Source organism: Ostrinia nubilalis, chromosome 11 (assembly GCF_963855985.1).
Source record: "Ostrinia nubilalis chromosome 11, ilOstNubi1.1, whole genome shotgun sequence".
In the NCBI taxonomy this organism is placed as follows: Eukaryota; Metazoa; Arthropoda; class Insecta; order Lepidoptera; family Crambidae; genus Ostrinia; species Ostrinia nubilalis.
Window position 1 is genome coordinate 14,306,368 of NC_087098.1, and position 27,079 is coordinate 14,333,446.

Genomic DNA, 27,079 nt, shown 5'->3' on the forward strand with positions numbered 1-27,079 from the left:
CGACATGCAAGGGTAGCCAAATTGACTACCTACTTAGTTTAGGACTATGTAAAAAAAAAACAGGCATAATACTCTTGCGACCGGGAGATGGCGCTTCTTTCATAATTATTAATTAAACTCCTCTAGCTATTCCTTCCGTAGGAAGCAAACTTTAAAAATATTAATGATTGATCGATTTAACATCGTAAATTCTGTATTAATGATGACAAAGAAACTCCTAGACTTGTAGGATCATTTTTATCAAAGGCATACGTCAAGATTATTATCTAATTAGTTAAAAGATGTTACTAGTCAGTACTTACAGTAGTCGTGAACTAATCGCTATTAAATACGAGTAAAATAAAGCCTAAGTACCTGCCTAGCCTACCTTCTTTAACTATGTTAGCTTGGTAGAAAAAGATAATTATTTCTTAAATTGAAGCTCCTTACACAATATTTTGTGCTCCTTCTTAAGTTATTGGGTAGGTACCTAAGCCTACACCCAAGATTCCGTCATCTAACAGCAGAATAGACGTTGATTTTTTTATAGTCCATACGCGTAAGTAGGTATGTTTTCATTTTGTTTACAAAACGCCAGCATAAATGGACAACCATTTCTGAAATCATGAAATAAAACATAACTTTATGCAACTCTACGAACGTTGCAACCGCCCAAGTACGTAAGCTCCGCCCAAGCGAACGCGGGAAAAGAGCTTTCACCGTTTCGCGACGAAAGCTCTGGCCAATGGCGGAGCCAGTCGCGCACGGATCGTCGCGCGGGCACAACGCAGGTTAAACCGCCGCTCGTGCGGGCAAAATGTTTACGCGAACTAACAAGCCGCACTACGCTCCGAACTTTTAACAACTTCAAAAAATATTCCGAACTTTCTTTTAGTGATTTTTCGTACCAGTGTGGACTTTAACCGCTCAAATGGACAACAAATCGCCCACTGAGCCATCCCCGCCGCTGAGGGCGCAAGTGAAAAAGGAGAACGAAGAAGAAATTAAGGTAAGATACAATTTCAAACATTTCCTCGACATTGACGGGAATTTCCGTTGGAAAACCATCATCGAGTTACGACTTCGTCTTATTGGCAACCGGCCTGTTTCATCTCGTCTCGTAATAGGAGACGGTGGAGTCGTATTTTTAAATTCGATATTTTATTTGCGCCGCTCGCGAGGGGCCTCCACAAAGGCTCAGCCGGGGTTACGCCGAATAAATTATCTAGTATACGGTTACGATATTAATTACATTTCGCGATACACAATAAAACGCGTGTAATATCACGTTTTCGAGGCCTTTTCCAGCCATTAAAGTGTGTAATGCGATATCTGAAGCGCGCTCGGATCGCTGTAACCAGACTCGCTGGATGTTTTGATAATAGATATAGGCAGCGCTGCTGTGCGCGTGTATACGGACGGCTGCGCGCGAGTGTGCGTGCGGGTAATTTTAGACGTTCCTTTGCTCAAAACGTAACACGAGACCGTCCCAGGCCACAAGCCGACGCTTCAATTTATTGTTTTCATGTGATTATCTTCGTAGTTAGCCTGGTTGTGATGTGGCGAAAGTAATTGTCTATCACGTATCTGTGCGTGCGATCGGCGATCTGCAGTCGCGCGCTTTATTTTGGCGCCACGGAAATAGTTTGACATGTCAATAACCCCATTGGCGGTGTCCACACGCGGTGACGTCATGGGACACCCGCGACGATTTGTGCGGGAGTTTGAGGTCGATTTAATTTATAGCATTATCCACGTAGATGACCTAGATTCTTAAGTGTGTTTTATTTTTTTATTACACATATTAATGGCAAGCAGGCGTCTCGGCTCCGAGTTTTATATTTCTGGATGACACTGATAATAATAGTTTCAAGGTATCTGTCGACACCAATAAATTTATCTAAATAATAAAATTTGAATAGAAAAATCTCGTTTCATGAACGGTAACTTGCTGGACCAATAAACGTACACGTCCTGTTTATGTCGATTGCCAGAAGTTAGATCATCGATAAATATAATAGACAATCTAAGTAGCCTCCAATGTCGACTCAAGCTGTTATTACACGCCGTAAATAACCGAGCATCGGTCGCAAGGAAGTTGTTGCATGCTCGCTCGACAAAGAACGGACACGCGTTCTAACGTTGCATGGTTCCGCTCGCGAATATACGCAAATTGCTTGGCTTTATGATGTTAAATTTTACCTCATGCTTTCCATTTACAAACTACATAATGGTCAAATTAATATGAAGTCTATCCATCACATAGTTTGCTTATCGATATCAGACCGTCCGTTCTTTCATAACTCGTCACGAAACTGAAAAAGATGAGCGTGCGGCAAACATTTTCGTTCTAAATGCAAATTTGGTAATGCATTGATGTGCTGATATTCCGCAATGATGCCCAATCGGTCTGTGGTGTATCGGTAAATTGATGCACAAGGAACGTGGGGCAGCACGCGATGCAATATGCAATCCATCGGGAGTGCCAAGCGGTAAGTCACACCGATGATTCATTATTGTTTATCTGGTTACACGCTTGCTGGTGTTTGAAAAATTGCTTCGCGAGGTGTCGGGTTTATCATGCAGGCTGTTGACCGATTAATCTCTGATGGATAGTCTTACAAAAAAGACCGAGAACCTGTGGTTTGTGGTTAAAGTTTTGATTATTAAATAGATCAAACTTTGTGAGACTAAAAGGTCGAGTACTCACAATAATCATAGGAGTTTTAATTTGATGTTACGCCTATCGTATCCTAAGCCTACGCCAGCAAAAGTATAACCCTTAGCGATATTTTTATTTTAACCTGAAACAAAGTAATTCGATCTAGATAAAGTGCTTTGCACAGACGACAGACAGCATTTAGCTGTATAGTGGGCCGCAGTTCCAACTACCCATTTCGGTTTTTTCCGCTCTTATCAAATAGTAATAGGGATGATGACTGGCAGTAGCGGCGTAGCATGCGTTGGTACCCGGGGCGATCACCCCCCCATCATAAGTCCTAAGGCACCCCCTGGTACACCCCGGGTTTACCTACCGATCGAAGATTGAAAGACAATCGCATCATGACATAACTTGCCATCAGATGCGCCAGTGAGTACTAATCTGCGTGACTTGTGTCACCCCCTGATGCTTGGCACCCGGGGCGGACCGCCCCCACCTCCCCCCCCTTACGCCGCTACTGATGACTGGGTAATGAAATCGAAATTCTATTAACTAGTCCGTCAGACAGATAATTAGAAAATATTAGACTCATATTTTATATTTTTTTTCCATAATCGAATAATTGCAGTATCATATTGAGTTGAAATTTCGCGTGACGTAACTTTTGAGTAAAAATTCTACTCAAGCATGACGTATCGCGCCATTTCAACTCGATGTAGCACTGTTATTATTTAGTTATTATTTAATTATGAAAGAAAATAAAAAATATGAGTCTAACATTTTCTAATTATCTTTTTTTTTATGCATAACAAGGCAGGTATTTGACCACAATCGCACTGATGTTAAGTGGGATGCAGTCTAGGATGGTACATATCTGCCCTGTAAGTGCCACACATATCTGTCTGACGGACAAATAATTGAAATTTTGTCATCTAGCCTATTCTCTTCGATAGAACGAAAGACGACAGGAAATCCGTAAGTTGCCTACTATAATATTGCAGACAATATTGACTGAGTTTGTTGCGGAGCTTCTTCTCAGCACTCTTGCCAAATGTTGGTCTCGAAGCGCTCAGTAGGGTAAAAAGATTGAGACACGTAGAGGCTCCTTAAGAGCAAAATATGTAGTACTATTTTTTAAAAAATAAATAAATTTTGACTTTGACTTTGTGGTATTGAGTAGATGCTATTCTACAAAAAAAATGAATTGCAAGATGTGATGTCGACTGTACTTGTATGAAGCGGACACCACTGCGCTTGCTCGTGCGCAGATTATTAGGCCAAGGCCGCGTCAGTTCGCAAACTTATTTAATTATATTACTAACGACCACACGTGAGTTCCTCTGCGTAAAGTTCGGGAGAGACAAATTGCGCACAATATGATAGTCAAAATGAATTACAAACGTCAGGGTCTCGAAAAAAGAGAAGACACCCTGTCTGATGCTGTTGAATAAAATAACAAAACCAAAGGCTAACGAAATATTTTTCACATTGTCGCGAACGGATCAAAATTTTCCTAAAGAGGCTCTCCTGATTTCCTCACCAGAACAAACGAAAGGATTAACGTTGCTTGTTTGGATCTCTAGTCACTTCAGTATTCCTAACTAAATCAAATATTAGTGAAGTTCCGTGGGTTCAATCAGTCAATCAGCGTTAAAGTTCATTCTCATGATCTCAGTAGTCTTGCTGGTAATCACTTCATGGTAGCTATACTGACGGAATGGTATTAATAATGGTAATTATAACAAAAATATTTTGGAACCCAATGTTTTTGACTCCAACATAAACAATTAAAATTTTTGGACGTAAGTCTGCGCTTAGTATGAGGCGTGACCGCGTGCCGCAGTTGACCACGCACTTTGAAGTTCTCGTAGCAAAGATTAGATTTTATCAAAGTTCCTGATTACAGCTCTTAAGTTTTATTGAACCAAGTGTTGTGATCTTGTATCTTTTTAAAATAAAATAAAAGCGCAAACTGACACTGAAACCCCTGATCGCGAGTGTTTTGGCGTGGCCCATCCGCGTCGGCTATTTACAGCGCGCGTTTGAAGCGCGGCCGCCAGAGGTCAGCACGCACACGGTCAAGGAGATGATCTTTTTAGCTCGTTTTCTCAGTAATATTTGGATGTAAAGGGCAAATTGTGAATCACCATCACATTAATAAGCAATACATAAAGAACACTTAGAAAAAAATAACTTTTCGTTAACACTGTTGTGTGGTCGAATTTCCTTGCGTTTCAATAAACCGCACTCAGAAAATGTTGTCCTGAAAACTTTTTGTTAACTGATCTTAGTTCCTCCTTGCGTCTCTTACAGAAAATGACGTCAACGGATGTGTCTCCAAGACTTCGCATTGTTCATTAATAATATTTCATAAACATAACAATGCTGCAATTAAAATATCTGATATATTTTAAGGTGCAAGATCAATCTGCCCATATCACATCTCAACCGGCTCAACGTTAAGCTGTTACAATAATTACGACAACAATATAGTGTAACGAACATGTAAAGCGAATGCGGGGTGCGAAGGGAGTGCGACCCGACACCCGGGTGTAAGCGACACCGGTCATGCGACGCCTCTGCATTGTACGTCTTTGGCATGAACTAAACGTGGCAGAAGGGGCCAACATAGGGAATAACCCGGTTCGTGATTTGTAGAAGCGTATTAATCAATTCTTCATAACTACATCTTTGTAGACACTTCACTTTGGCATAAACTGAACGTGGCAATATTAATCAATTTTATCCTTGGTGCCTACTACAGCTTTTTAGAGTATACAATGAAGGACTCAAAGCTTTTCTTTGGAAATTCCATGTACATTTCATTGGAATGTCTGTCAGATATGGCTTTTTATCATAATCTCGTCGGCCGAAAAGTCTTTGAAAAAGTCTCTCAATTCTTATATTGATTGTGTTCTCACATTCAATATGGTTAAAAACAACAACTCTACGATTGATTTAATCTAAGCAAGTCTTATAATCAGAATAAAGCAGTTTTTAGGCAGGAAACTTATCACTGACCATTCTGCCAGCAGTTTGTGTTCTATGCCCGAGGGTGGCGAACAAACACCACTCCTCAGCGGGAGGCGTGTGTGCAAGTACTGGAGTCGAATGTCCAGCGGCGGGCAAATTGAACCTTATACATTCACCCGTAAGGACGACACATGATACCCGCACGAGATAAATCTAGCTCAGAATTCAGACCTGAAGCGAGGCACGGGTTCAGGCTTGTATATTATCTTCTAGGAAACAGTTAATAAAGATTTTGTTATTTTCGACCTTCTGTACACCCTATTCAAAGACAAATAAATATTTCTTCTTATGTTTTGCCGCCATAAATACTTCGGAATCGTTTATAATTAATTAGTGAGCGGCATAATAATTTATTTGTTGTCCATATCAAAAAATCTGTCATTGAGCAACAACCGCAGAAAATAGAATCCAAAACAGAGTTACTTATCTGTTTATCTTGAAACAGTATAAACCCGGCCGATGTAATTTCATAATCATGGCTGTGTACGGAAGATCTGACACAAAAACTGTTGGTGAGGGTGTCACGTGTCAGTAACGCGAGACGCCGGGGCCGGGTCTCAAAATGTTTTACTGTTTGTGTTGGAGTAACTTGAAACAGACGGTATTCATTTTATGTCCCGCGTTTACTGGACAGTTATATGAAATTATTGTTGTATGGTCGAATTTTGCAAGGCTTGGCTTTTGCGACTCATTCGATGAAAAGGGGCATGCAAATAACGATATTTGGTGCACTCGCCTAAGTGGTTACCCGCTGTTTTTATAAACCTTCTAAATTAGGAATTCCCATAGTCCGTTCGATAAAAAAGTCGATTTTAATTCCAAGCAGACACATTACAGGACATTGTATTCGAAACTGCGGTAAAAAAAGTATAGGCCTAGAATAAAAGTTACAGCAAAAACTTTAACACTAGAGTACACGCGTGGCCTAAATTTGTCAATAAGCCAGAAAAGCTTGGGTCGCTAGAGTCTGCGCATTTTTCTAAAATTGGCCGTCAAAACTGCGGGTCTACACAAAAGCCCGAAATCACTCGACAAAAAAAATATGGAAGACTTGCAAAAAATGGATTTACCCCATGTACCTTGTAGTAGAAAGTCTTGAATACTATGAAAGATGAAAAACAAATCATATTTTTTCAGTAAATAATTTTTTTGCTAACATGGATCTCAGAGTGCAATTTTGGTCCAAAAAATTTACAAATTTTAAATCCGTTTATAATGTTTGACCCCAAATAGTTTTATAAAGAAACTTTGCTTATAAAAAAAACTATAATAAACAATTTTATTATTTACATAGTAATTTTATTCATAAATTGCTTACAAACTGATTTACAGTGATTTTAAATTGGCTTACCAGAGTAGGCCGCGCGTGTATTGGTGTAAAAAAAGGGGCGCGTGTACTGTAGTGTTAACAATTATTGGTGTTTTTCATGATACAAAGATAGACCTAATGTAAAATGTAGCAGCATAATGAATTAACTTAGTTCAATTGTTTCCAAAATGAACTAACATACACTAGCATTAAATTTAGTAAGTACGCCGCAAAAGATAGCCTATCCCTTCGCAAACACGAGTGTAATACAATAGTTGAATGATGCGTCTAAAAATTCGGACGGTCGCTTTTAGCGGCTCGGGTTACATTTATGTTAGCTCCTGTTTTGACTGACCGGTCTGGGTCGTATTTTGTGAGTAAGCATAACACATTCATATCGGATTATTTGGGTATTTCAAAGTCTCCATTACCTGTAGGTATAATAACAATGTCGAGATCGGAATACAAAATAATGTGCCCATTTAGTTTTTACATATAATCATGTTATGAGGCAAACATAATATTTTTGGTGCGATAGAGCGTAAATAGTTTTTTTAAAGCTTTCATAATATGTACACGTAAATGCCATTTTTTGCTTTGTAAAGAATGAATTGTCCGCCCGACGTAAAAGTGATGGTCACCCTAATATCACTAATATTAACCGAGTCGCCCAACCCTAAAACTTTGAAAAAGTAATTTTTATCATTACAATTATACATTTTAGTTGCTATTATATTATTTCTTCATTCAAGCAACGTCAAACCCTACATTATTATTAAAATATCTCTTGGATACCAACCTCTCTCTCTCTACCTACTTACAGCATACCTACATTTAACTTACGAAAGTATTCTAAAAGGGCATTATTAATTAATCATGCTTAGAATTCTATTGAAACCCTATAAGTATGATTCCTTGAATGAATTTTTGATATTTCGACCCCGACGTTATAAAAGTCGGATACAAATAATAATAAATTGTCTTTGGAATTTTCCTCATTTTGTTAGGAAACCTTAGTATAATAATATTTTAATTGAAATCTTCATTATCGGCAACACGAAGCAAAAACCCAATAATTTTTCATAATCAAGTATTGGAAACCGCAAAAATACCAAACGTGAAACTAGATCGCTCTCCGCGAGCACTGTTATAATTTTTTCGTCGTAATTAAAATAATTTTAATTAGTGTATAATTTGAGAAGATCGGCATCACGGGAGGCTTCGATAGCGTTTTAATTATTTTAAGTTGTAGAGACCGGAGCCTGTATCGTTAATTTTAGAGTAAGCCGAGACGCGTTCTGCCCGGGCCTCTGTTTTTATGTCGAGCAATTTGTTTTGTATTAATGAAACTAATGAAAGTTTACACGTGCGCGATTTTTCAAGGGTCTTCTTTTGTAGCTGTTCTGCTGAATCGTTTTATTCGCCCTAGTTTAGCAATCAACCTCTGTCACGTTTGAACGTGATAAGTTCTTTTCTTTAGACCAGGGTTTCTGTGAACTCATTTGGAAGTTTCGATTGGTTTTGCTCTTAAATCATCATCATCATCTCAGCCATATATGGCCATATGGCCATAGGACGACCTCTGCTGAACATAGGCCTCCCCCAATGCTTTCCATGAACCACGCTGCGTTTTCCGGTACTCGGCCTCCACTCTAGAACCTTGCTGCCCCATCGGCCGTCAGTTCTGAGTACTATGTCCCCTGCCCATTGCCACTTCAGCTTGCTAAATTTAATTTTATCAACTCTACTAAATGCTGTTAAAAGTATTAGTGGTAGTCTGGTCATGCTTATTTGAATCAACTTGATATAAAACTTCCGTGTTCCTGAGAGCAGATGTAGTACCCACTTACCCAGCCGTCAATCATTATGGTGTCATGAAGATGCCTTAGGCAGCTAATTGTGTCCACAGAATACTCTACGATCCTCATCTTCCTAATGATTGACTTTTCTAAAAGGCGTCTAAACTAGCTCATAAAAAATGCGTTTCACAATACATCCTATCGTTACAAAGGGTTCCAGCGGAACCCGAGACCCCTTAATTAATGCCAGTCTCGGCTATCCGCCACCCGACTCCGTGTCACCGCTGACGTTCATTTTCGTCTGCTTGCCACTGGTTACTAGGTGGTTACGTAATTTAATAACCAGTAGCTAAACAAGTGGATAGACTACTGGAAGGTCACATCATCATAAAACAAATTTAATGAGCATCGTACTCCTGGAATACGGATTTAAGGGGTATGTTCCGTTGCACTTGGAGCACTGCGAGCACTGCTCAATGAACACATCATCATGAAACAAATGAGAATCGTACTCCTGGAACGCGAATTTAAGAGGTGCGTTCAGTTAGAACACTGCGAGCACTGCTCAATGCTTGAACACAGTCTTGATTTTCATCATCATCATTCATCATGCCATCGATCGTCTTTTGTTTACTTTGGCTGGAGTTACTTGTGATTTCCCCTAAAAAGCATGGAATCATCATCCTTGTCATTATCTGATGATCTGATTGATTCAAGGCTGCAGAATCTTACATAAAAAGATCTTTTTTTCACATCGGGGGTGGTTGTATCTCCTTGTCTACTTTTAAATGTCTAATTTTCACTAGTCGATTATTGATTTGTATTTAAGGTTTCAGCAGGCGAATGGGACCATAACTTGGAATGCGGTCGGTCCCAGTCCTCTGATAGCATTTTCAGAAAGTAGCTTTAGTTTGACACCATTGATTGAATTTGACAGAATTTGGTCAACACTAGCGCCATTGTCGATAAATGATATATCCGTATTTTGCGCAGGATCTGGGTGGATCCTTTTGTAAGCTAAACCCGATCTGATAATTACCGGGCGTCTCGCAGCCACCGGAGCCGTGACGTTAATTTTCGTGTAACGCGAGCCGTCTGCCGGCTCCGGCGCAGCGTACGGGCTGCGTTCAATTTGCTGACTTGTTTTACTCGTAGACTTATTTGTTAGATGTTAGTTAGGCTTAATTTTGAATTTGGCCCCATAAGACCATTTGCCGATTAGTAAACAGTCAATATATTTGAAACGTAACGTAACAATGACATTAGTCGGAGCTTGATAAAAAATTATGACGCGCTGTAAAGTTAAAAACTATAAATAATACAGTTTTTTAATATACGAATAAACTACTTAGGTATGAAATTAACGTTGTCGCGGAAAACTGCGGACAATATTGAGGACAGATGATAATCGATGTCTTTGAAAATACATAGGTGGTTTGTAGTTATTTATCTGCCTTAAATTACTAACAAGTTCATACGGTTTTCTTAATGGGCATGCATCCCTTCGATTTCCTATTCCCTTCTTTATTCTTGCCAAATTCTAAGAGCACAAAAAATAAAACACAAAATGTGTACTTTAGAATTAAAAGGAACCGAAATATAACTTGCTTACCATTAGCTCAAAAAGCCAAACTCACGTTTCGTCGCCAACGAGGGTCAATTTTACTTATCGATATCGATAACCATCCTAACTCTTACATCACTAATCGCTAACCCGCCGTCACCCGACACCGCGTATCTCCTAAATCTGGTAACGCGATACGCCCGTTTAATTATTTTCGGCCGTCGAGTGTGTTTGCGATCGCCGTTTTAAAGTTGCCTTTCGGTAGCTGCCGAGACAAAGGTTGAGTTATTCGCTCTTGATGAGCAGGAATTTTATCGATTGTCAGAGTCATTCTAGGTTGTTTTCGGACTACGTCATACAATAAAATGTATAATCCAATACCAAATTACAGATTTTTTCAGTATTTTTACTGAAAAACCTAGTAGCTAGCCTGAAAATAATTCTTCGGGACATAGAAAAAAACTTCTAATTTCATCAAAAGAAAGCCATGCCTCCGCGATTAATGGTTAGTTGTTCTCTTCAGACTCGGAGGAGCTGGATTTGATTCCCATTTGGAACCTACTTGGGAAATACAGCGATAAATATTGGTTTGGTAAGGAGGACCTAATATAGCAAAGTCCGAAAAACGGAAGGAATATTAATCTCAGTTGTTACCACCTACACGTCATTATTTGAATTTGGAGTATCTACTATGCTATTATTTATTCTGTGCTACTAGTTAGGTCATAATTTATTATTATGCTGTTGCCAGTCATAAAACTAACTACATATTTTAAATGTTTGTAATGAAAATGAGAAACCATTTGTGATGGAATTTATTGAGTAAACAATTAAAATATCGCTCGCCGCGGCATTTAACTTTCGCACGGGTATCATGCGCGCACGCACGCTAGTGGAGGAATAAATTTACTTTGCGCGAGACTTGGTGACCGATATTTCAAAGATCTTAATGCATTAGCGATCTACGATCGAGTTTTTAAAGCTGCGTTTATAAAGTAAACTAAATGATTTTGATAACTTTTATTAAGTTCTTTATTACTTATTTTGGTTAGTGTTTAACATTATAATTATTCGTTATAACTAGTCTAAGGTTCAAATATCACATTAATCCTTCAAGCTCCGCGAATCTAGACACAATAAATAATCAATTGTTATGACAATAATTAATGCCGTCTGGGACTCAATCGGTTAATAACGCCAAAATTGGACTACAATTCAATCAAAAAACAGTTCCGTAAGCGGACCTAAACATGACTAAGTTACCCATTCTGAGCGGTAAAACAAGCGGTCGAAAATCGCAATATTTCACGACATTGGCAAATATGTCGGAAACCCGACACCAGGGGCGCACTAGGTATTTTTAGCGGCCAACCCAACACCGCGGCCGCCCTTGAATGCCGGAGTGATCGATTCGGAATAGTTTACTTTGCTTTGTAACAAAGTAAAACGGTTAATATTAAAGTAAACGGTTTTTCAAAAACTTTTTGTAGTTTACTAACCATCAACAGACGACATAAAACTAGTTTGTTCAGAGTACACCTAATTTGCTTATGTAGAGCTCTTTTACACGTCACAACATTTAACCACTGTTTTGGGGTATATTATGTATACCTACCCATCTTAACATTCCAATGCTAAGATGAAGTAGCACGAAATACTCAATTAAGGAACTTTTTTTTCTCATTTTCATTTCGGAATAGCTCCGTTTTTGGGACTTTATTCACGTGAAAATCGTTTTCCAGAGAGTTAGGAGAAATTATTCCTGATTTTGTCTCTAATTTTCTTTGGCACTGTGCCATGGTTAATGTTGACGCATTTTATAATTAGTGTGTTGAATAAGGGAATGTGTAATTAACCGAATATTCTCCTTTAGGTAAAACTTAATTTGTGTTGTCCCAAAATCAGTCATGTTGTTCCAAAATCGAACATTATTTGTGTTTACTTTCTATTCATTAGTCTATGTTACTCTTTAACTAAACGTAACCGATATCTCTCAAAAGATCTACCACGAAATGAAACAAAACACGTCCGCAAGTATGTGTTGAACGGGGCTGCAAGAAAATCGCAACTGTTCATAAACGCTTGCAACTCACGCGTGTCGGCTTACAAAGGCTCCACAACTTGCGCTGAGGATGTAGGTAGCTGCTATAGCTGACGGACGACCTGTTAGAACGTGCTGCACGAAATATGAGCCTGTGAGCTCCGGACGTGTACACGGATCTTTGGTAGACGTATTGGAAGCGCGATTTAAAGCAAAACTTACTAAAGCTCCGATTGGTGGGAGCGATCCACTTTTATCGTAAAGTCTAGGGATAATTTTTTTTACAAACACAATAGCTACTCAATTACCTGCCATTATAATAATTCCAAGTCCACCCACAAGGTGGACCCACGACATCAAAAGGTAGCAGGAAGGCGCTGGACGCAGGCGCTATCAACCGGTCAACATGGAAATCATTTGGGGAGGCCTATGTTCAGCAGTTGACGTCTTATGGCTGAAATGATGATGATGATAATTCCAGTGATTCCAAATTCAAAGTGTAGGGTAGTGCGTCTCCTGAATGCGTACCTGTCAGACCCAATTAAGTAAGCCTACCCGCGACTAGACGCGAACTCTATGTTTTTGAAAATGTTAATTTCAATTTCATATGACGTCACTTTATCCTTACAAAAAATACACTTGGTAATAATATACTGATAATACTCATAATTATACCATATCGTGAAACGAATTAAATTTTAACTAAGGAGTTTAATTGTTGTTATCACATGGGCAAGCTCATTCTCAGTACAGCCGGTTCCATGGAGACATGTGCGTCACACATTGGTGTCGGAAACTTGAGAACCCAACTCAGAATCGTGTAACGTTGAGTTTACTCGTAATATGAATTAAATAGGTCGTCTGGTTAGTATCTAATTCAATGTAAATAAATGGTAGCACTAATTGTAGATTGGATTTCCTGTTTCTCAATCACATGGCTTTTAGATTTTAGATACGAGTTGTTTTAATTGGAACGAGTCGCGACCATTTCATTCTACATATCGTATTTACATACTCAATAACCAGTATAGTAAAGTACTAAGGCTGGGTTGCACCATCTTACTTTAACTTTGACAAACGTCAAAAATCCGTCAAACTCCATACAAAAAGCACCTGTTAACGTTATAGTTTTGGTCAAAGTTAAGTAACGTTTCTTTCTTATTTACAGAAATTCTTGGCACAGTGATAAAAGTGGTAGAGTTAGGAATCAAACGCTTGAAGTCGATAAAAAAATCTTGCTTAATCCTCTACGCAAAAGCTACCTATATTCGTTTAACAAGGACTGTCCCATAATATCATTTTATACAACAAACAATAAAATCCAGTTAACTTTCTCAAATAACCCCAATCCCCGTGAGAACTTAATCAATACGAAAAATCCGACACTAAACGCGGTACTTACCTAACCCTTCAAGACTTCAAGTTTCAATCTCAACCCCAACAAAAGAACTTGTTCTGACTCGGCTCAGGTGACCTATGACGATTATATTTCACTTATAATGTGTTTTGTGTCCCAGAAATAAGTAACGGCCGTCTGATAGGTGGGGACAACGGGAATAAATCTTGACAAGAGGTGAAGTGGCTAAACTATCGTCTCCTTATTTTTCAGGTGTGAGTTGAACCAATTGACCACAAATGAATGGTGGTCACAAATCTCAGTTCTCACTACTTTTTCATCGCAACGACTCTGTAGCCCAAATCTAGAGCTGGAGTAGAGTCCGTTAGCAAATGAAGGTTACGGGGGAAAATTAACAACACAACATAAACGAATTAGAAAATAATCTAGAGGACTTTAAAGCTAAATATCGACTCCCTGTGAAACTTTTGTGGTCCATTAAGTATATGAGATGGTTGTAGCGTCATAGTGGAAATATTGCGATCTCGTTTGCTTGATAAGTATTTAGGTAAATAGAAGTTTTATTAGTTCAAGCAGTCTCAAAAGACTTCCCCAACTATATAATCCTCCTTCTACACCAGTCACGTGAACTGCCAGTGTGAAATCCCAGCTCAAGCCAGCACAAAAGCGGTTGAAACCTCGGCGTAACGTTTCGTCTCGTATGACCGTCAATCGATTATGTTCCACATGTTTCTCATTATGCCGTCTGGCGCGAAACAAAGGCTCTCGGGTTCCGCGGGGTTGAAACGAGAATAACGTCTAGTGTGAGAATTCAAACTTTTTGGAAAACGCGAACCGCGGAGGGTTAACGATTTTAATGAGCAACGAAGAAGTAGTTTACACAGAATTTTTTCTTAGAATAAAAAATTGCACACAATTTTCGTATCTTTTCTAAGCATAAAGTTGAAAATGTTTCCCGTATGTCATCATTCTACACACTGTTATATTGAGAGCTATTTTTTTCCCGAATCAGTGTACTAATGAACTTTATGGCCTAAGAACTTAAACAAATATTTAACAGAAAAAAAAATTTGCTCAAACTTAGGCTGAGTTGCACCATCTTACTTTAACTTTGACAAACGTCAAAAATCTGTCAACCTCCATATAAAAAGCACCGGTTATCGTTATAGTTACGGTCAAAGTTAGGTGGTGCAACTCAGCCTTAGAGTCTTTCTACAAAATATACAAATTAACTTTACTTAGGTATTGATTTTAGTTTTTTCTTCGTTGCGAACTTTTATCTCGAATTCCCGATAGAATAGATACTTAGTTAATCCTCCATATGGAAGACTCTTCTAGTTACCAATCTCTACAAAAGTAGAGTCACGCACGGGTTATGAAAATAATAAGCAAAATGTCATTCGATCATTATCAAATCCTATTAATCGCTCTAAAGTCGCTAGCACGTGGTGCGTGATTAAAATCACCTACTTTTAACATGTTCTTGTAAACTGACACACTTAGATATCGCCGAAGCAGCTGTAAAAGAGCCATTCTTCGGCGGAATGTTGCCCGTCATCACAATTGAGAAACACTAACAATACTTTGTAAGTTGCCCGTCAGCACTGGGGCTGCCCCGAATTTATGTTTCGTGTACAGTTTGCCGCAGAAATGTGATTATTATTTGACATTCTGACGAAGTAGAGCGGTCAAAATTTTGGTTCGTACAAAAAGCGATGAAGAAATCACACAGCGATGTTCTAAGGTTCGTTAAGAACTGTTAGAAGACTGCCAATAAGTAACTAGAACAATCCTAATTGTAAACAAATCAGTGCTTGGGAGTTTGGTGTCTAACTGTCTATCATTTTGATCACCGTTTGGAGTGCACACAGCAATAATTGCGTACATTGCATTTGAAAAATGGTAAATTAATTGTCCTTTTTGGACATTATTTGGTAAATACACTAGCTGACAACAATAAATATGTAAACAATTTAATTAATTTTCTTGTAAATGAGTTTTGGAGACTGACTGTACAGTTAAACTAAACACACATTATTTTAATTCGTTATTCAATACTGCAAAGAGGCGACGCAGTGAAAATTAAGAAGGTATAAAGCCAGTCTTATGTTACACCCGAATTACACAGTCACTCAGTAGTGGTCCACTGTTGGGGTCAGTTAGGAGCTTCAAGTAAGTAATTTGTACTGTTTTTTTTAAATGAAATATGTAATTATAGTAATTGTTTATCCTCGATGCATTTAAGCGCGATTCGAAAGTAATACGAGTATTATTATTAGTATTTTTTTATTATTGTCGTTTTTTGCATTTTTCTTTCGGGACTGTAGAGTTATTCTAATTTCATTATTGACTTAATGAAATATGAGTAACTTAGTTTTAAAGTTTGTTATCAATAATTTTCACAAAACAATTTACCTGATACCTATAAGTCAGGCAAATTCTAGTATTTCAAGATTATTTTGAAACTGAAGTTTACTTGTAAACCTCCAGACACTTTGATGGCAAAATCCATGGGAAATAATCCTACAAAATGATAACGATATTAATATTATAAATGCGAAAGTTTGTATGGATGTCTGGATGTTAACATGTTTGTTACTCTTTCACGCAAAAACGACTGAACGGATTTTGATGAAACTTCACAGTATTATTGTTTATAACCCAGAATAACATATACCTAGGCTATAATTTATGACGATCTGTGACAAACTAAATTTCACGCGGGTGAAGCCGCGGGAAAAAGCTAGTTACTCATATACATACAATTTTTATGCTTGTATTCTTGTACAGCCCCAATTCAGCTTTAATTGCGTCGCGTTTTGCAAGCGTATTCGTTTCCGCGTACATTAGTCCGGTGTCGGCTTACAGCATTAGGTAAATTATAAGCTCCACTAGTCGCAACTCGATATGTTTGCAGTCGCCGCGGCCTACGCGCACGGTAGCTGTATTACGGCTGTATAACATGTCGCTTATTGAAAACAATGTATGGTGATAACGTGGCCAAAAGCATCAAGCCATAATGTTACTGGCAGGTAAACGAACACGCACTAGTATTTAGCATAATGCCTTCATCCATTAGAAAATCTGGCAAGTTTTAAGACGCATTGACGCAGGTACAGAATGTACTGCTGGATGTAATAATATTTTACTACTATACGGTCTAGGTACTTATACATAGTTTTATTTGGACTACCAGAAAGTAAAAAAAAGTGCGACACTAGATTAACTATCTACCTTATTGCAAAGACGAGATGTATCTACATTTTTGAGTGATTTTAAAAAATAAAAATTTGGATCTATGGTCGCAAACCATCCATTTTATAATTGATTACGTCATTGATCAATGACGCCATAGTACTGAACACGGTCATAGGGCATCAAATAACAAACGTGGTCTATTAAATCTTGCGACGCTACATAAATATCGTAGAAAAGTAGCGTCTTTACGAGCCAAGTATGTTGCGTAAGCGGCGATAATGTTACCGGCATCAACACAGGCCCTCGGCCGCCATTAAAATATGACCCATATTATATTACCGGCGGTACTCGCGGGCCATAATTCCCACATCGCTACCGGCCAGCACCCACACGTAATGTTCTCTTAATTTTGTTGCCGCTCTCTAGAATGTAGTCTGGATCTATCTACGAGTATCTATATGAGCCTTTGGGTTCGTCGTTCGTCTTCGGTCTCCTCATCAAGCTTCTACTACTTCTATCCCCACTTGCATCCAGTTTATTCCAGCTTGTTCGTTCATTTCAGCCAAATGACGTCGTCCACTGCTGACGGCTTCCCCCAAGGTTTTCCATAACGACTGGTCCTGCGCTGCCCGCATCCAGGTTCTTCCCGCGACCTTCACCAGATCCACGGTCTACCTGGTAGGAAGCCTGCCCACGCTGCGTCTTCCAGCCCGTGGTCGCAACTCGAGAACTTTTCTGTCCTAACGGCCATCGTCTCTACGAGCTATGTGCCACTTGATTTTAGCAATTCTATCTATATCAGCCTTTCTTTGGGGTCGTCTTCGAACACAAGTAGGCCTCCTCTTCAAGCTTCGACCGACTTCTGTCCCCGGCCACTTGCATCCAGTTAACTAGTAGAGTAGGTTTCCAGTTTCCCGTCGTTTAAACAAGCAATTAATACAGCAGGACTACGGAACCCTAAAAGAATGCAATAGAATAGATCAATAATTTATTGAAACAGAAAACATTTATAACAAAAGCTTTTTGATACCAAATAAAAAATATTTCCAGTCTAAAAGCGCAGGTCTGCAACTGCGTGCGTAGGTCGCGGTGTCAGGTTGCGAGCGCTCCTAAATTTACCTTGCTGGATGCCATTAAAAGCATTTATGTTATATTGGATATCACGGTGTTATGAACGGGTAGCGTTACCCGACCGATAGGGCAAGTCGGGATTTTATATTCTAATTTATAATGTGATGTGGTGTCTCTTTCTGAAATGAGTTAGGTTTAATTTGTTCCTAAAAAGTCGTTTTCAGTTGCACTTTTCAGGGTCTGATTGTATACCCAGGACATCGATGACCCCAGAGTCTACTGTCCGTCTAGTTTCTTGGCAATTAAAGACTTCAATACTGTTCCTTGGGACATTTTAGGACGACACATCTTTTAGTCCCAAACTTGGAACAAAGAATAGTTGTTCGGAGGCTCGCAAATAAAGTACATGGTAGCAATCCCGTTATTAATAATTATTCTAAAATTTGTTCTAATCGTAAATTACTCACAAAGTAGTAATTTAGCTTGTGCAAATGCAATATCCAGATGCACACAAAACTTTTATGCCGCGTGGAAATCGAACCCGCGACTTCTGTCGTTCGTAGTATAGCTACGACCTGTGCTACGACACTAGTAGTAATACGACAGAAGTTTCTTATTTTTTGCTCCAATACTCCATTGGATCCTCTAAAAAAATAATTAAGGAAAAAAAAATACCAACTGAATTAAACGCCATTACGAAAATACAATTTTGTATTATTAATTACTGACGAGCCGTAGTTAAAGTTGCAGTACTAATTGATATGCACCAGCAGCGGAATACATGATATTCTGTATTTTGAATGCATCATTTTCGCGGAAGGTTTGATCAGGCAAAAGCTGAATAATGGGCGTGCGTTTTACGTTACCGAACCTTCTCGCAGCGCAGGGCTAATGTCGATGTAACTTTGTCGATATTATCGATAACAGGTTTTTAAACTTTGTGCTGATTTGAGGCCTTTATTTTTTAACTTAACAGTCACTTTCAATGCGTAACAATTTGGTATTGTATCTGTATTTTCAGTTATAACAACATCTCTATATTAGTCACAATGACTACTGTGCTGTCAATCAATTGCACATCAGTGTACACATTTTTGTTGCAAAATAAATAACAACTGTAACAGTTGTAAGCATTACATTCGAGATATTTGAGGTGCCATAGTGTTTAGCTTAATTTATGTGAAACCACAACATACCTAAAACAAAAATTTGTGCTTCAGCTGTATGTGAAAATAAAAGCGATCGCGATACTCCGATACGTTATTTCTTTTCATGCAATCGCAATGATTGAATGGTGATTATTATTTTCAAAACTTTATGAAAAACTAATTTCTAATAAAACATCGACATAGCTCCAACCCTCGCCCGGCCAGCTCTTTCGGCCGCGCGCTGAACATATCGTGTTTTCAGTGATAATTATTAAGCAACACTACACTGGCAACACTGTACGTAAATTGAAACGAAAGATCGCAGGCTTAATTCGAACGCAAACCGTAAATCTGAATATGTATTAGAAAATGGATTTTGCGATATTAATTACAGGCGGGTGCGCTCGTAACTTTTAATTGAGTAATTCTTTTTGGAGGACCTTACAAACAAAGGAAGGTCATTTGAACTGAAGACAAAGTCGGTATTTTCTTCGTTACGAGGAGTGCGACTTTTTGTATGAGATTTGGTATTTCAGCATATCCTGTTCACGCCACGCGTGACCTCGCAACTAGGCAACTGCCTACTGAAACATTTTTTAAACTGTAATTACCTACTACCTACTATTATGCTACTTTTGGTTCTTTGTCTAGAAATCACTGATGTGCTGTTGACCGTGCTTTTGGTCGAAACTTGCGCGCCTAATCATGCGTCACGCTACATGTAGAGACGGTAGATGGTGTGTCCAACCTCATCAATGCAATTTAGCAACGCTATCCCAATTAATAGTGGTCATCTTGTCCCTGAAACGTAACCCTCTGTGCCACCGTAGACGGTTGAAGGCAGATTAATTAAATCAGGTTATTTAGTCTCTCGCGTGTCAAAGAGATATACAGTTACTGTATAATGAAGGCGTCTTCATACGTTCTAGTATTCGCTGGTAGTGTTTCGCAAAGCGAGGCTCTTTGATAGGTAGGGTTACCGACGTTTGTTACCGATCTTCTGGCGGGTTTGGATTAAGGTTTGCAATTTTAATAGACGTGCGATCGGATATGAGGGAAAATGTGTATAGATTTTATATACGGAGCGAAGAGGTTGTTCGGAGATTGACGTGACAAAGATATAGTACAAAGTATATTGTACTAGGAATAGTTATAACGAATTATGTGAATTTATAAATAGCTATCTCGTTGAGTACTGAACAATGTTCTAGCCTTTTGCTGACGGCTTCGCCTCATAGATAGGTAGGTTTCAAAATCATAGCATCTTGCTATGAATAGTTTTTGCTGTAGACAAAGTAATTTTATAACAAAGACACTAAAATTACGATTACGAGTCTATCACGGATTAATACAGAAGCTAAGGCCTCTGGGCGACGAAGTAGGTATATGGTAGATATCATATTCAATTTTAAAATCTTTTATTTCACAGAGCAGTTTTCGCGATTTCGGAACTAAACAGAAGAAGAACAAGTTCGAGTTTGATAAAATAATCAAGCAATAGATTATAAGGATTACATATTTGAAAGATTAATCTTATCATCAACAACGCAGGTGGTCATCGAACCCATGATTATTTTATGTTGTCCGTTGGTGTCCGATAAATGATTAATGTAAACCTATTTGTGGCTGTAAACAATCGTCCAATAAACATAATTGTAATTGTGGCAACAGATATGGTGTTATTGCGGTGGGTTTTACTAATTAGGAACTTACTTAATTTTATTAATTTTCCTTATCTTGTGTAAAGCCTGGTCCGTAAGCACGTAGAATTTTGTCCAATGACCCCAAGCTACATAATTACGCGCGAGCGATAAGGATGGGTAGCTTGGGGTCATTGGACAAAATTCTACGTGCTCACGGACCAGGCTTTAGAACATTTTCAGTTTATTTGACTGAAAAATTTCTAGTACATTAATAGGGACCTTATCGGGAGACGATAAAACTGGACTTTAATTTTCAGATCTGTAGGTGTTTCTTATAACGCCTAGCCACTAATTCCATACATAATAAAAAAAAAAAACATTTTACTGTCAAGTGTAGAGTAGTGCGTGATGTTCGTAGGTGTCCCTTAAATAGTCGCTTTTTAGTTTTTACAACGTCTGCGGAAAGAGTGGGAGTCGTTCTATTCTACTCTGCCGGACCACAGTGCACTAATAAATAATTGTCTTTAATTGGCGCCAGTGGGCATTGTTACTAATGGCAAGTTATTAATATGAAGATATACTTAATATTTAGGTGTTTCCGACCTAGTTCGAAATCTCAATTTCGTCACTAGGGCATATTAATCCGATATTTTAAGCGGCACAGATTTTCTTGAATTACGTCTCAGACTCAGTGTTAAACGTGAAGTTTTATATTCGTAAGAATTTATTAACGTAATCGTGCGCAATAAAATGTCGCCAGTAAGGAGGTCAATCGCGGACGCTTATTTACGCGCGCCTCGTTTAAGATATCCAACAAACGTGTATAAATAAAGCGTTGATCGTCTACTTATATTGTAAACTTGAGGAAAAATGGGATAGGATAATCTCTTTTCTTTTTTATCGCATCTTATTCAATGTTATGCAAACGAAATTACTTATTCGGAATCTGGCGATCGTTGTCCACGATTGGGTCTTCGTAATGTAATCACTACGATTACGAAAGTACAGATGCAGATGGTATAAAATTACCACGTCATCATTAACCCATTTTATTCCTTTTAAATCTAGCGATTTTAGAAATTATGTTCACATTGTGATTGTGATTAGGCGCCACCAACTTTTTGACGGCCGATAGTTTATTCGGGCAGTTAATAGTATGGGCATGTATGGAAGTGCGCACATTGCACCGATTGATTCTTCATACAAATTAGAATCGGGCTCAACTATCCGCTTCACTAGAAGTGACGTTGAGAATGGAGAAATGTATTTCAAACGAACATCGTATTTAGGTACTCGTAAGGGAGAAGTTGTGGTAGACATTTACCTACTATTTACTGTCAAGTCGGACATCCTACATTGTCCTGTTGACAAAAGTCCTGTTGGAGTCGGAATCCAAAAAAAATATCCTTGACCTCTCCAGATTCTCTGACTATTAAACCGTCCTATTGGAATATGAATGACGTCACAAATTGTGACGTAGTTGTCACTGAAGCTTAATTCGTTGTTGTTTTTTCCAGGAGTTCGCAGAGACAGCCATGAATGAGCTCCTGGGTTGGTACGGGTACGAGAGACTGGAGCTGCGGCGCTGGGCCGCTTCCCGGGCACGTGACGCATCCAGCCCGGAGCAAGCCGCAGAGCAGAAGAACAAAGGTAGATAATCATCAGGTCATTTAGTCTCTATTGCAGGAAGACGAGGTCATTTAGTCTACACTACAGGAAGATGACCCTCTCTAATGTAACTGAAAGCCCAGACCACAGCAGGCTGCAGAAGAGAAGAACAAATGTAGATAAATCATCAGGTCATTAGTTACTACTGCAGGAGGATTTTGGAAGGTCTTTAATTTACCAGAAGGCCCAGCCCAGAGCAAGCAGCAAATCAGAAGAACAAAGGTAGATCCTCATCAGGTCACTTACTCTCCACCAAAGGAGGATAACCCTCACTAATTACCATAAGATCCAGCCCTGAGCAGGCGATAAGCTGAAGAACAAAGGTAGATACACCAACAGGTCATTTAGAGTCCACTCTAAGAGGACGACTCTCTCTAATTTACAAGAAAGTCCAGCCCAGAACAGGCTACAGAGCAGAAGAACAAAGGTAGATCCTCATCAGGTCATTTCGTCTCAATTGTAGGAGTAGCAGAACGACCCTCACTAGTTTACAAGAAGGTCCAGCCCAGAGCAGAAGAACAAAGGTAGATGATCATTATCATCAGGTCACTTAGTCTCCTCTGCAGCAAGCTGATCTACTACAAGAATCTAATAAGCAATACTTAGTTGAAAATCACCTAAAATAGGAGGGTCTTCTAATTCTAAGAACCCCGCCCTAACATGCCCAATAACGTAATAAATAAGCGATTGATATCACGTTTCGTCGAAAGTGCACCCTCCTAACGCAGCTGTGGTTCTTTGAAACAGATTCGGAACTATTACGTAGTTCCACTATTACAAGTAATCCCTATCAAAATGGACCCTAATCGTTGTAACTTGCGGCGATAATCGCTCGATAAACTTATTATATTTTCATTATAAACACTCTCATCTTCGGAGAACTAACGGCGGCAAATTGAAACGTCATGGAGGAGGGAGGGTGCCATCATAGATAAGTATAATCACATAACAGCATCGAAGTTCTTAGGAACAGGGCGTGAAATGAAGCGATTTTCGGGGAATTTCAGATTTTAAGAGAATAGGGTAGCGAGTTGTTTTGGAATTGGAAATGAGTTTCGGTACCTAAATGATGTCGAATTACGTATTCTTGCTAAATATTGTCATCGCGTATGATGTGTGTAACCTAACAAGATAAATGTTAACATATTTAGTAATTACTACGTTTGGATAAAATGTTATAAAGCACCAAGTATCCTAGGAAACTCCACCGTTTATCCACAAAATAGGTATACCTACTGTTAAAACAAAATTACTTATTCGGAACAGACGAACAGTATTGTTTTATTGCACCAGCAGAGTATCATCTCCAGCAATTAATTTGCGAATGATATCCAGAAAAAACTCGGTAACAGAACACCGCAGTCTCATTACGTGGTACTGCCGTGATGGCTCGTTAGGCCCTTATTAATTTCCCTCGGATACGAAACTGAACTAACAACGATCCGTCATCGCATTTTATTGTGCTTGAATAAAGTTTGCTTTGCTATGATAGGTATTTTAAGTATTTGATACCAATGTAAAGCATTCAAAATATGCGACTGCTGTCCTGAAAATTAGTCGCTGGAAAATATATACCTACTCGTAGATACCTAAACTATATTTTTAATTGTCGCAATTTTCGGTACTTAGGTAAAAAAGGTAGTTATGTAACTTATCACTCCTTAAATATCGGCATTAAAATTTTTGACAGTTTTGGGATATAACAAAATTACACCGTCTTCAACCTATCTAATAGAGTTGATCTTAGCTACGGGATTATTCCCACCTCTCGTTCCCACCGCTGCAACTTCTGTGTAGCCAGGATCTACAGCTTGACCGCCAATAAAAACCCAACCAGTAAAGGTCAAGTTTGTCCCGGGGAAAGTTTAACTGTCATTGGTGATAGGACCCAAAACGAAATTAATCAGAAGAACGGAGGAGTTCGAAGCTAAGGTTCGACATCCCTCATTGATCTTAGCTAATCGAATCAATCTCATATCACTTTCTCCTTCTTCCAGACGAATGCTCCTGGTGCAACAAGAACATCACGAGCGAGAGTGGCGCGCTGCAGCAAGCTGGGGCCACCTTCTGCTCCGAGCTGTGTTTCAGCCAGTCCCGGAGGGCCAACTTCAAGCGCGCCAAGACCTGCGACTGGTGCCGGCATGTGCGGCATACGGTGGCCTATGTGGATTTCCAGGTGAGTCTGCTTTTTGGATAGTCTTTATCCTATTTTTCTGTAGACTTTACCTTATTTTACCAGAATCATAAAATCATAATCAAAAATATTTTATTCAATTTAGACCACTGGTGGCACATATGAACGTCAAAATATAGTAAATAAATAAAAAGGTAGCCCTTATGGGGCACTTCTTATCTTTTGGCCCTACCAGCGCTTCGAGATAAACATAATATGAACTGTAATAATGCTATCGCTGTTATCTGAAACTGCGAAACAAGCGCTAGGGCCATATTTTTACCTTTAGATTATTATAGCTTCTGCATTTAACATTGAAAATCAACATTTTATCAACAAATAAGAGTTTAGCTGATACAAGACATCGACAAATGGTTTAAATTGACCACTAGGACATAAAGCTTTCTCGTCATCATCATATAGAAAGCTAATTTGAATATTTTTGTATTACAGGACGGAGCTACACAGCTGCAGTTTTGCTCAGATAAATGCCTCAACCAATATAAGATGCACATATTCTGCCGGGAGACGCAGGCGCACCTCGATCTCAACCCACACCTGGTCAACGCCTCGTCGTCTTCCAACCTCATCACTCCCGAGCTTTGGCTCAAGAACTGCAAGAGCCGATCCGCATCCCCTACATCAGAAAGATCAGGATCACCAACCCATGATAACACCACGACAAAACCAAACACAGAAAAGACAGAAACACAAAAGACTCAAGGCAAAAAGTCCCCTTTGCCCTTGATTACTATAGCTCCAACTGCCAAACTGATGAAGCCAAAAGGACCTTCAGAGGAGAGGACCACCGTGCAAAAGTCGCCTGAAACAAAGAAAGATGGAAGGACAAACAAAATGAATCTGCGTAAACGCAGGTCTTCGAAATGTTCAGCTACAGTTACGTCACAAACGGTGAGGCAGCGGACGTCGACGCCGAAAGCTCAGGACCTGCGGCTGTGCAGCCCTTCAGTCGACGGCTCATCGCCCACATCAACGGCTGGCAACAGTGCAATCCATTCTCCTCCTCATCCCATAAACTCACACGCAGTACCACCGCCACCATTCCACAATCCAATGTTTGGAATGCCGCCACCGATGTATATGGATGGAGGCCCTCACGATCCGAGACAGCCCATGTTTCCTCCCAGGTTTAACTTTCTACCGCGACCTGGAATACCTATGCATCAAGAGCGACCCCGCATTCCACCGCCGTTGAATTTTCCGCCTCCTCTCGGCCAGGCCCCGCCTGTAACAGTGTTAGTACCTTACCCTGTTGTTCTTCCAATCCCCATTCCCATACCTATCCCGATGCCTCTGACGTCGTTCATCCAAGCGCACTGCGCAAACAAAGTGAAAACAGAAGCCCGGAGTGACGACAACGAAGGACCTTTAGATTTTACGATGAATGGTGATAAAAATAGAGATGAAGCAAATGGTATGGATAGGGAATCAGAAGCAGAAGTTCCAGGAAACGAAGGCGGTTGTGAACCAAACGGTGATTTTAATGAGCGAATAGAAGATGAAGATAAAACTGAAGGCGAAGCCTCCGAGTCTCCAAATCCAGAACAGACTTTACCGAAGTTCAAAATAACCAGGTTAGGAAACAAAATGGCTAAAATAGTGACTAAACCTAGGGAGCAACCCGAATCTACCAGACCTCTAAGGAAAAGACGGAGACTGGTTGAAGTCACCACCGACGACGAAGCGCTCATTCCAAAAACAAGAAAAATAGTTGAAGTTTAATATTGTAGTGTAGTCTTTAGTAATCAACCGCATAAAACAAAAATATTTCAAATATAATATATTCAATAATACATATCACAACTGCATGATAATCCGAACACAGTTCAATATTCTTTCAATTTGCTAGTCTTAGGTTTTAAGATGTTTTATACGAGCCTACTAACTTTAAATGTGGCAGTAGCCCAGTATTACGGTTATAGAGCAGCTATGTAGAACATATTGTGTAATTTTAATCAAATCAGTCAAATTAATGTTTTAGGACCAATATACGAAAATTTAATAGATTCGTATTTGGCCTTTGTTTATTGTAATATAGAGTCCAATAGTAAATTAGTGGGTATGTTCGAAGAATTAGAGCGCACTGTTTAATGTGATATTAGTAACTTATTATAAAATCTCAATGTATGTGAAATAAAATATGATTAGTACCTAATTTATCGATTTTTATTGACGCCCATAAATAAAAGACTATGGTGGTGAACCCACTCGTAATTTGTGTTTACAAATTAATATTCTTAAAAAAACAATAGGTAAAAGCAATTCAAATTATTATAGTTAATTATCCTATCTGAATTAAAGTTTATGAATGAATAATAAAAAAATGTGTTTATCTGTTATGAAATAGTTATTATTACATGTCCCAAGTCTATGAAAAAGGACAAATTAATGTGGAACACAAGTGTTTTCGAAT

At 39.0% G+C, this 27,079-nt stretch overlaps 1 protein-coding gene across 1 annotated transcript; it reads left to right on the plus strand.

Moving 5' to 3' along the window:
• Window positions 1-748: 748 nt before the first annotated feature.
• Window positions 749-27,079, plus strand: LOC135076314 (sine oculis-binding protein homolog). The gene is made up of 4 exons (XM_063970793.1): window positions 749-988; window positions 22,322-22,454; window positions 24,470-24,648; window positions 25,099-27,079. Exons 1-4 carry the CDS (start codon window positions 911-913, stop codon window positions 26,386-26,388), a joined length of 1,680 nt encoding a protein of 559 aa, XP_063826863.1. The 5' UTR covers window positions 749-910; the 3' UTR covers window positions 26,389-27,079.